Source organism: Sinocyclocheilus grahami, unplaced genomic scaffold (assembly GCF_001515645.1).
Source record: "Sinocyclocheilus grahami isolate Dianchi unplaced genomic scaffold, SAMN03320097.WGS_v1.1 scaffold934.1, whole genome shotgun sequence".
Taxonomy (NCBI): Eukaryota; Metazoa; Chordata; class Actinopteri; order Cypriniformes; family Cyprinidae; genus Sinocyclocheilus; species Sinocyclocheilus grahami.
The window spans coordinates 154,888-167,284 of NW_015506113.1; the positions used below are offsets into that span (position 1 = coordinate 154,888).

A 12,397-nucleotide genomic window follows, 5' to 3' on the forward strand; every position below is an offset into this window, starting at 1 on the left:
GCACAAATATAAAAATAGACATAGGATCCATAATTATAGCAGTAAGTTGTGGTTTATCACAGTATCACTTGCTGTAAAATCTTTGTATATCTTCTAATAGAGGTATGCCAAAGCTCTGTTCCAAAACCTAATGAGCTGCCCACAGAGACAGCATTTTAAGGCATCATAGGTACGTTGATGGCACAAAAGGATGCATGAAGGCATCTTAATTATCCTCTGAAGATATTTCTTTAGCTAAAATTAAATCTAAATTCGAAGGCAGATTGTTCTGGTATTAGAGAAGGCACTACAACAAGCTCAGTGGAAAAAATAAATAAATAAATAAATTATATACAGTGTAAGTGGAAAGTATTCAGACCCCCTTAAATTTTTCACTCTTTGTTATATTGCAGCCATTTGCTAAAATCATTTAAGTTAATTTTTTTTCCTCATTAATGTACACACAGCACCCCATATTGACAGAAAAACACAGAATTGTTGACATTTTTGCAGATTTATTAAAAAAGAAAAACTGAAATATCACATGGTCCTAAATATTCAGACCCTTTGCTCAGTATTTAGTAGAAGCACCCTTTTGATCGAATACAGCCATGAGTCTTTTTGGGAAAGACGCAACAAGTTTTTCACACCTGGATTTGGGAATCCTCTGCCATTCCTCCTTGCAGAGCCTCTCCAGTTCTGTCAGGTTGGATAGTAAACGTTGGTGGACAAATGAAAAAAAAAATCAAGATATTTCTAATTTGATTTTTTATTTTATTTTATTTTTAGGGTTCACATGATCTGGAAACACCTGGATTTATGAGATATATGAGATTTTTAAAATGTGATTTCTAGACCTGGTAAAAGTCAGGGAAATTATTACAATCTAGTAACTCCGTGGGCATTTTTAAAATAAATATATTTTTATCTAGTTATGCCAAGCTCAATAATATTTTATAAGTTAGAAGCTGTGAGTAAAAATGTTTAAAAAAATAAATATAAATACTTAAAGTATATATATATATTTTTTTAATATAAATTCGGAATGCTGTTTATAAATAGAAAAATGATTTCATTCAATACCAATGTCAATAATAAAAATATTTATTTATTTATTCATTTGTCACTATATCAAGTAAATACGTTTTGGAAAAGAGCTTACAACAGAGCTCAGATATTTTCAAATCTGGCCTGCAACATCTCCCTCGTTAAATTATACAGTACAGACCACTGTACTGGATGTGTAGAACTGGGCAAAACATTGCTGATCATTAAACAACTAAAATATGACTCTTACCAAGTGGTTAACCTTCATCACTTATCAGTTCAGTTAATTATATTTGCAAAGCAGAGCACATCCTATAATGGTTCATAGCACATTTATGGACAAGTCACTCTAGTTGGCGGAACCGTGATGGCCAGTAACCCTATCGCCCCTCTAGGTTTTCAACATTGTGTTTGGGAGCAGTAAATCAGGGCTTCGCTGAATTGTTTATGTCTTGGAGGATCTGATCCATCTGTTGTTGAAGGCCGGTGGCGCCTGGGCACATGAAACACGACCCTGCTACAGTCTCCATGCTGGATTAGAACTGAAGGACGGTGTGTGTGTGTGTGTGTGTGTGTGTGTGTGTGTGTGTGTGTGTGTGTGTGTGTGTGTGTGAGTGTGTGTGTGTGTGTATAAGAGTGTGTGTGAGTGAGTGTGTGTATAAGTGTGTGTGTGCGTGTGTGTGTGTGTATAAGGGTGTGTGTGTGTGTATGTAGTGTGTGTGTGTGTGTATGAGAACCTGTGTTTATCTGTGAAAAAAAGAGAGAAGGCAGTTTTGGTTGTGCGTTTAAATGTGATTTAAGTGTGGGTGTGTGAATCCAAAGGCCATATCTGTGCCAATGCCCCAGGTAGTTGGTTGTTAATGTCAAGGCTCAATGTGATTCAGCCATATGTCCTTGGGTGCTTATCTTTCTCCATTTAAGTGGAAAAAAACAGGGCCAAACTCTCTCTCCCACATCCGTGACCCCACAAACCGGCCTCAGTCCCTTCCAAACATCCTCTGTGACGCCAAGGAGTCACGGACAGACAGATTTATCTGTCCTCCTACCATCCAGCCAGGGACCACACAGGTGAACAAGGCCTGAGAGACACTGAGCTAGGTGTCAGGACAGAGTCGAGTTTCGCTAATACATTAAATCTCTTAAATATAACTGGTGAGGAAAGTTTTGACGTGCCGGGTAACCCAGAACTCCATTAGCACAGTGAAGCAAGCCAACGAATACTGTACACGCCAAGCACACGTCCCTACAGAGAAATGGAGAACATCTGGAAGCAGTCCAAAACAAATAGTCATATGGGGTTCATATGTAAACCATAAAAAATGTGGCACTCTCGGCCGCAAAAACGTGTCAAGGACAAATAGTCTTGCATGACATTAGAACACTTCTAAAGTCTGCAGTCCCAAAGGAAGGGACTATGTGATTAGCAAGACAATGTTTGTTTTTGTTTTTTTTTATCTTGCAGAGGACCACAATGGACAAAAACTTGAACTTCGACCAGGGTGAGAAGTATATATTAAGTGAATGAGTGCCTTCTTAGAATTGCACCATTAGAATGACCCCACGGACCTTTGAGACATTATTGTTTACTGGTTTCTGAGCCACAAAAGCTGAATTCGAGACCAGTAACTAGAGTCATGGTTTTTAAAAATTAATAATTTCCAACAAGTTTTATGGGCATTTTTATCTTTAAGCCATTTTTTCTAAAAGGGTGAACCATCTTTTGAGTCAAATTCTTGCATTTGGGTTGTTACCAAGCAAATTAAATTAGTATCAACAAAATATATCTTTGCAATGCAGAGGAAACACAGAAGCTGCATTAGAAGTGTCATTTAGATGCATTTACACACTGTTTAATGCAGTTCTGAGGGACAGTAAATACTTTAACCTGCGATTACAAATGCATAAATAATGTTTTGATATTTTAAACATAAAACATTGAACACTGATCTTTGAAATTATTTAAAAAATGAAAAGGTACCTTAAATGTGAAATTAAAACCGCCAGTAGGTGGCAGCAAGTCACTGTTAATAAGTGAGGCATTGCGTTTGAACCGAATCATTTAAACGTATGATTCATTCAGGAACAAAACAGCGTCCTGTTGCTAAGAGACACAAAACAGCCTGTGGCTGTGTTTGAAATGATTTTTGTTGGAGAAATAGAGCAAAAACAGGAAATATGGTGTCTAAAATGTAAGTCTCTTAATATTAACTTCCTGTTTATTGAACTGTTGTATAAAATAAATACGACATTTGTAATCATGCTTACTTTTGGAGAGAAAAAAACGGCACTCTTCGTGTGATATTAATATATACATTTTCTGCCCCATATCTTAAATTATGTGATCATTCTAAAAGCATTTTAATAGACTGATTCATGCAGTGAAAGAACGCACTCTAAATGTGCACGCGCACTAGTCTAACCTACTAGACTTCATCACTTAATGTATGCGTGCACTCTGCAGGTGTGTTTTGTGTTTGTTTTTCGCGATACACTCATAATATCAAATCACACATCGTTAAAACAACAATTACGATATTATCGCAGACCATACGTATCGCACACCCCTATGTTAAGATTTTTATAATGCATTATAGATCTTCTTATCGATCCACCAGTTCACATTTAAAGCTCTGCGTGTTTGCAGGGACTTTCTTGTACAATTTAAGACTTTTTAAGGCCTTAAATTTGATACAAATACAGAGTTCTGGCATGAAACTCTAGATGGCGCAGTCCGATAGGTCTAGCTCAATCTGACCTGGCGACATCATTGTCACATGGCAGCTGATTGGTTCTCTCCTGTATCGGTAGCCAATGAGCTTACCGCTTAATATTCAAATACCTGGCTTTTGTTTGCTGTAGCAGTTTTGCAGCACACTTCAGAGCAGCCTAAATCAATATCTAAGATAAGTCAATGCTCTTTTAATCCATATTGCTGTGTATATTTGCGTGGTCTGCCTAATTGAATACAAAATGAGCAACCGTAAACAAGTAAGTGTCATGTTAGCAGTTTGCATTGTATGCAGCAGCAAAATATTAAGCATATTAGCAGCAGCATTTAGCATCTGTGTTTATACAGCTGGAGTAAAAGGCAGTTTAGAGCTTGTAATCACTCTGAGGACATGTTAATAGTAACAAATATGAAAACAGGTTAAATGAAATAAGCATTCTTGTGTATGCATTTCAACTGGGGTTCTCCATAGGTATGCATCGGCGTAATATGAATGTTTACATTTGTTATTTCTAAGGTCAATGTTTTCATCATGATGAGTGTGTGGTTGACTTCAGTTGCACATAGCGTCAAAAGCACGCACTTATCACAGTCATATCCAGGATAGTGTTGCGGGAAAAGGGAATTAAGAGTTATCGCTATGGTTGTTGCAGTTCCGAGTGAAATGTATTATGGGTAGTGTAGTATGGAGAAATGTGCTTGTGTGACGTGTGCTATCGCTGTGCTGTGTAGTTCAGAAAACGGAGAAAGAACATTTATATTCTGCTTTATTCGTTCATTCAAGTCAGTCCACCCAGGAGTTTGTGCACTGTAACCCTGTTAACTTTATCTACAAGAGAGAGTAAAATGACATGCATCGGCTAACTTTGTCCGTCTCATCATTGCACAAACATGAATTAACTAGCTGTTATGCTGCCGCTGGGAATGATGAAGTGTAGAATGTAAAAGCAGATATTAAATGACTAAATTATGATATTTGCTCAGGTGGATGCTGGGGTCTTAACTATCGGATTGCAACGTATATCCATTTTGTTAATTAACATTACATGTAATGCGCGTCTAATTAGAGTTAAGCCAGTCGGCGTCGTAGCCCAGGCACACATAGTCATAGGCCACTATTGTTAAGCCGGTCGGCATGGTAGCCAAGGCTCACATAGTCCTAGGCCACTATTATTAAGCCTGTCAGCGTGGTAGCCCAGGCCCACATAGCCATAGGCCACTAGCGTTAAGCCGGTCGGCGTGGTAGCCCAGGAACACATAGATAGTAAAGCATGCGGTTCACATGGCTCTTCGGAGCAGTAGCAGTACAAATGTCTTGGCGATAGATCTGCTTTGTGGGGGGGGTCTTGTCTTTCCTTGTCTGTTCATCTTCATGTGTGTGGATACAGTACATGCATGTCCACTGATGCAGCAGTTTATCCTTATTCAGCGGCATGCATATATTGGCTTGTATTGTTTGTGTAACGTGTCTCCTGCTTTGTGGGGGGTTATTCATATGTGTTATATGTGCAGCATCAGTATTTCTTACATGCTTACAGCAGCATGTTGTGGATGTATTGGCAGTAGCAAGTCTCGGTACTTGCTCTGCCGAAGCAGCAGAGTAGCAGATCTATTCCACCAAGACCAAATACATTAACATTATCATGTACATTACCATGCCAATCCCTCCAAGAGTTGTCATGACAGAACTAAATTTAAGACTTTTTAAGACCCCGCGGAAACCCTGATTATAGCACAGAGCTAAAGATGAACATCCTGGTCCTACAGTTTCCAAATGTGCGTGTGTGATTATATTCTGATCCTATGTCCCTTAGAAAGTAAAGATCCCTAGTGCGGATGTCTGTACATCAACAGCTGTCATGATTCTTTTGTTCAGTGCATCCTTAATCTTCCCTTTCAATCGCTGAGCACACTATCTGGAATGGTCTTTGAAATATCTGCGGCTTGGAATGCGGTGAAAGGAACGGTCTTATCTTCCTGTGTGTCGACCAAACCTCATACAAGGCTTAAGGGGTAGCTTAAAATCCACCCATATGCACAATACCATGAAGCGCATGTGCAGCAGGCGTATGTTGTTACACCAGATCATACATTTTAGTTATTTACTTTACTTTATTTTATTTTAACTAATTATTTGTTAGGGGGTATTTTATTTTGAAAGAAGTTTGTGCGCTCTTATCAAAGGTAATAGTCACAGTATGCACGTCAGCTGACGTCCTATGTATGTGAGAGGTTCAAATCGCAGCGCAATCGGAGTTCGCCCTCTTTCCTGCAATGTCAATAGAGAGGAGAGGTACGATTTCATGAGCTCCGTTCCTTTTATGATAAATTGTTTTATATATATATATATATTTATATATATATAAAGATGTGTATGTATATAATTGGGTATATTTTGTAAGCATACTAAAGACATATTCTAGTTTATTAATATGATGGACATTGCATCATTGTGTGTTTTGTGGTTGACTACCTGGTGTACTTAAACATGTATTTTGTGGTTAACAGGCAAAAGAGAAAGTTTTGCAGATAACAGCGCTTGTCTGTTTGTGTGTTTTACCGCACAGGTATGTTAATTGGCCTCCAAGAAACACTGTAATGCTGTTTTGAATTATTTTATATAAGAATGACAAGTTGTTAATTGATTATCATAATTTATTATTATTATTACTTACACTTTGTATTATTATATATAATGTGTATGTGTGTTGTAAAGTGTGTGCGTGTGCGCTCTTTCCTGCAATGTCACTAGAGACGAGAGACAAAAGAGAAAGTTTTGCAGATAACAGCGCTTGTCTGTTTGTGTGTTTTACTGCACAGAGAGCAGCGAGAGAGAGAAGGCGCTGCAATTAAATCACCTTTGGCACTACCAGATTTGTGTGGAAAGTCTTTTATTATTAATATCAAAATAACACAACGCAAAGGAACAGCCGCTACACATGCAACTTAAGTTTGCTGCAGTTTTAAAAGGCAAAGCGTGTCATTTTTTGGATGTTAAAATACTTTCTCCAGTTTAATGTGCAGAAATAACTTCAAGTAAGCAATTTCTTCATACATGTAGGTAACTGTCTTTTATTTTTGCAATTCCGTGTGGTGCCAATGACATTTCCAGCAGCTTATTACATATTTAAGGGAACTACATATAAACTTGTAATGTTATTTTGTTAGCATTTGTAACTGGCAAGCTAACAGCTGTTGCTTTGTATTATTTGTGTTTATTTTGTATTAGGCACCAAGGCACCACGTCATATTGCAGTCAGGACTCCAACATGGACCTAGAATGTTCCGAGTAAACACAGTCTTGGCCTCCATTCAATTGTTAGCCAGATATGTGGAAATAGTACCAAAAAAAAAAGGCAAATTTGTTGCCAAGATACTGATACAAACCCACAACAATGGCATCATAGAGAATTGAGCTCTTTAGCCACTTCCCAACAAAAACAAAAGGCTAATGGCATTATAGCATAGCAGAAAATGACATGTCTCATCATTGCCAGAGCTCCGATTCGCTTTCAGCCATAGGCTGCTGGAATCCTGCTGGCTAGCTGAGACATGTTGATTTTCACACATCTCCAGCACATGGTTTCAGGCCATTGCAAAGTCCTGACGAAGCACATTTAGGACGGGATCCAAAAGCACGACCAGTGACTCATGGTGCTCATGTACAGAGGAGTCATGCTATCAGATATGCTGGTGTTTATCCATGAGAGGACCTGCTGCTTGGATCAATCGCCTAGAGATGTTTACAGAAACCCTGCTGAAAAAGCTGGTCTCCCAGCCAGGTCAGGCTGAACTAGTTTGCTGGTTTTAGAGTGGTTTTGGGCACTGTACCCTACCCAAACAGCTAATCCACAATATTACAGACTAGAGATCAACCAATATTGGCTTTTTATTTATATTAAAGGCAATGTAATATCTGATATGCAGAACCATTTTTAATACTTTTATTTATTTATTTATTTTATTTTAGACAATAACTACATGATCGTTAGACTACATTGTTGTAATATATGCATTATAAACATTTGATGAATATTTATGAATATTATTATTATTGTTGTTGCCATTATATTTATACAAAGCAGCTTTGTACACTCCCGTTTTTTTAAGTTTCTTTTTTATTATTGGATAGGACTCATTGCTGAGGCTATTGGCTCCGACCAATCCAAGATTTTGAAAGGAGTTTCTTATGTTGACCAAGGCTGCATTTATTTGATCAAAACAGTAGTAATGTGAAATATTGTTGTAATTTTAAATAACTGCTTTCTATTTTAATACATTTTAAAATGGAATTTATTCCTGTGATGACAAAACTGAATTTTCAGCAGCCATTATCTAGTTATCATGATCCTTCAATATCACACTAATAGGCTGATTTGATACTCAAGAAACATTTATTTTTATTATCAATAGTACGTTCAAGTTTTTAAGATTCTCTAGTGAATAGAAAATTCAAAAAACATCATATATTTCAAATACAATTTTATACAGCAATGCCTTAACTGTTGATCAAATTAATGCATCCTTGCTGAATAAAAGTATACATTTCTTTCAAATATGCATTCTTACTTTTTTTTTGGATTACATAATTGTTAAGCCACAAAAAATGTGACTAGACTTAAGTGACTTTTCCAGGCTATGAGACCACCTAAACCAGCTACAAAAATATATATATATATATATTTAAACAATTTTTTAAACATTTCATATAGGTGATAAACAGTAATGAGCCAGTCTAAGGACCAGATTTTGTTCCTTGTGTTCTCCTTTTAGTGGCTTAATTTTGATGAATATTCCAAATACAGTATGTATCACCACATGGAGTTCTTAAGATAAACGTTAAAGTAGCTCCTAATAAAGTTAATGGCAAGTAGTTTTTTTATCAAACACTTAAATCTTTTGTTTGCAAATGACATTAGTATTGACAACTTGCAAACAAAGGAAGCTCTCTCTCTCTCATGTTGCTTACTCTTTTTCGTCAGATAACATTCCTCAGGCTTTTGTTTCACATACTGAAGCCACCAACAACAATCTGATCTCTCTGGCACGGATGTTTACAGCACTTCGCTCCTGTGCTTTGGCCAGTGCACTTTTCTTCTGCTTCCTGTCTGTCAGGGTGGAGGGAACAACAACCCTTCACAGCGATCCTGATTACAATGCATGAGGGCACACAGGACATGGTATGGATAAGAGCGGCAGTCTAATGGAGCGCCACAGAGTAAAATCCGAGGGGGCTTTGAACCCTGGCAGGGGAGAAGAAGAGAGCTTTTTGTCTGCGCCGACCCAGTTGAGTGATACTTGCTCCCTGATGCAAAAAACACACGACAGCGAAAGCAAGGCGGTTTAAAGCCATCATTGTCTGTGTCGGCAGGGACCGATATTGTATTTCAATAGAGCTGTGAGTCCAAGCCACACAGAGCTCAGAAAGGAGAAAGGGCCTTTCTCGATCCGCGTGGCTGATAGTGCCCGACAACTGCGCCCATTTGCACTCTTTCTGTCTTCTTTTGGCCCTTCTCACTCCCTCTTTTGGACTCCCTTTTCACTCACAAAAGTCCAGACAGAGGCTCCAAAACGTACCCCAACTTTCCTGAGGCCCAATGGTGTTTTTCTTGGGATATGTGAGGGCTGAAAACTTGAAGGACAATCTTTTTCCAAGTACATATTTTCTTTCCATATTCACTGGTTACTAATGAGACTAGAAAAAAGTACAACATGGGTAGAAAAGGTTCATATTAGTATCTTATCTTATTATTTTCTTAAACCAGCGTGTTTTTGTGCATGTGCTTGAAGAAAAGGCTCTAATTACAGAAATGTTAATGCAAACACAAGATTGTACCATCTCATTGCAAACATCTAGAATCAGCACTGCTCTCGGCCAAATAGTCCTTCCAGCAATTACATCAGTTCATACGCAAACCCTGTGGGCGCACCCCACGCTGTTTCTACAACACCCCCACCAACTAACAAGAGAATTAAAACTTTACAACCCAGCCAAATCATCTCACCTCAGCCAAGTTCAAAATCAAATGATGTTTAAACCCACTTCATCATTGCAAGTTAAACCTGCAAGAAACAGCTCTGCCAAGAAGCCATACAACTCTTCGTTTCCAGGTTTTAGTGGTTTGATGTTTCACAACAGTGAAATAGCTATATGAACAATCTAAAATAGTGCACACATGGGGTCCTCAGCACCCATTTTGTCTGACAACATTTCTGCTGGTCTGTGTTTAAGGCTGCATGGAAATACTGAAAGAAATAACGGCTAAAGTTACAGTACTTTTAAAATATAGCTTGTGAAGCAACAAACTAAAAACTATTTAAAATGGTTCGGTTTTAGTCAAGCCACCCATTAAATCAAGCAATCAATAAATAAATACAATTTTAGCCACACTACAACCTAGAACTTTCAAAATTGTTTCCAAGCAAATACAAACGATACGGTAGCTACATTGAATCTGTTGGAATGAAGGGAACCAAATCTTGTATAACTAAAGATGACGGTCTAAAAATAGAGTACATTTTAAAGCTGTGAAATCAGTGAAATATACATTATAAAAAATAAAAAAGGTTAAGAAAACTATTTCCACAAAATATTAAGCAGCACAACCGTTTTCAACATTGATTATAATTAAATTGTTTCTTGTGCACTAAATCAGCATATCAGAATGATTTAAGAAGGATCATGTGACATGAAGACTGGAGTAATGCCTGCTTTGCCATCACAGGAACAACTGTATTACTGTTTTACTCTATTATTAATTAAATTTAGAATTGTGTTTTGGAGTTTCTCTGATTCACATTTTTGTTTACTTTGCAAAACTGCAGCATTAAAGCATGAGAACATCTGAGGTCATGCTACTATTCTTGATTATTCATCAACTTCATGTTCTAATGCTTAGTTATGGCGCAACTTGACATGACTGAGACCAGCTATTGGATGCATTTAATTAAGGCTTTGCAGTGCACATAAGGAGCCTTTGCTGTATTTGAGGTGCTGGTAAACGTCTAGTAGTGAAGGAATCTCACCTCTGCTGGTTTCTCTCTGTCTCCTTGTGCATTGCCTCTTCGTAAGTTGATGATGTGCACCTCCTGAGGGAGGCTGGTGGTTCCTCGGCTAGCGCAGCCTGATAGGGCAGTAAAACTCTTTAACATGGCCTGAACTGGGTGACCCACCCCAACTGGCAAAAGTTCACAAGGGCTCCGAGACAATGGACCTGCAAATAATACAAAAACATGAATAAACACACACTCTGCCTCATTAATCTGCATAAAGATTTTTGAAGTCATTTCAAATCCATGCCACAAGTATGTAAGAGCTCAAAGCATCCCATATGACTTTGTGCAAGCCAGTTATTATAAAAACCTTTAGCAACAACTCTGCACAATTGAAAATGAAATCAGTGTTTTTGTATTGCAGTTCTGTCATTGATAAATGATAAGTGAAAGTGACGTGACGTGGTCAATCTTGGAATTAGTGCTCCATTAATTCCAATTTGGAATTAGTGCTCTGCATTTTAACCCATCCAAAGTGCACACACCCGGAGCAGTTTTGCTGCGGCGCCCGGTGAGCAGTTGGGGGTTCGGTGCCTTGCTCAAGGGCACCTCAGTCGTGGTATTGAAGGTGGGAGAGAGTGCTGTACATTCACTCCCCCCACCTACAATCCCTGCCGGTACGAGACTCGAACCCGCAACCTTTGGGTTACGAGTTCGACTCTCTAATCATTAGGTCACGACTTCCCCCTAAGGGTCAACTATTATGAAATAATCTAAAGGGCCAAAACAGACAATAAATGTAGTACAGAGAAAATAAGACTGCGCGGCATAACAGTACTAGAAAAGTACCACATTGCAATATAATCACTTCGCAAATTTCGTAACCTGCCCCAGCATAACAGTGTGCTGTTGAGAACAAGCACAGTTCAGAACATGACAGATTCATTAAATATGGTTACTAATATAAAACATAAACCCAACACATTTACTGAATTTGACATCATAAGAGTATCATTCTGCTACTGAAAAAAAATCTAATACAAAATAATTCATACACTTTATATGGTGGAATTGAGTTATAGTTAAATTTCACTGCATTAAAGTAATATATATATATATATGTAACGGTTCAGATTGCTCATAGTTCGGTTCAAGGTTTTAGGGTCGTGGTTTGCTTTGGTTAGGTGTATGTGGTATGTTCAGGGAAAAAAGGACTACGGTCAAATAAAAATAATGAAAATAATAACAAAATTATAATTAAAATTTATACAAAATTATAACTAAATGCAACAGCACAAATAAATACAATATAAAAAATACAAATAAAATAAACAGTGTTTTTAAAGTGTTTCAGGTGTTCAACAGTACCAAGAGTACTGCGATACATATCGTGGGTGGTGTATCACAGTTTTTCGGTTTGATTTGAATATCGTTACACCGCAATATATATATATATATATATATATATATATATATACATACAGGGGTGTGAAAACCCGTTGGCCCCCTTCCTGATTTCTTATTTTTTTTGTATGTTTGTCACACTTTAATGTTTCAGATCATCAAACAAATTTAAATATTAGTAAAAGATAACACAAGTGAACACAACATGCAGTTTTTAAATTAAGGTTTTTATTATTAAGGGAAAAC

At 37.6% G+C, this 12,397-nt stretch overlaps 1 protein-coding gene across 1 annotated transcript in view; it reads right to left on the bottom strand.

Annotated features, from left to right (window-relative positions):
• The window catches only part of LOC107564431 (transforming growth factor beta receptor type 3-like), a 137,102-nt gene that overhangs the window by 78,373 nt on the left and 46,332 nt on the right, over positions 1-12,397 (bottom strand). The window contains exon 3 of the mRNA XM_016249523.1: positions 10,781-10,968. Within this exon, the coding sequence (XP_016105009.1) occupies positions 10,781-10,968 (188 nt within the window). The remainder of the gene's footprint in view (positions 1-10,780; positions 10,969-12,397) is intronic.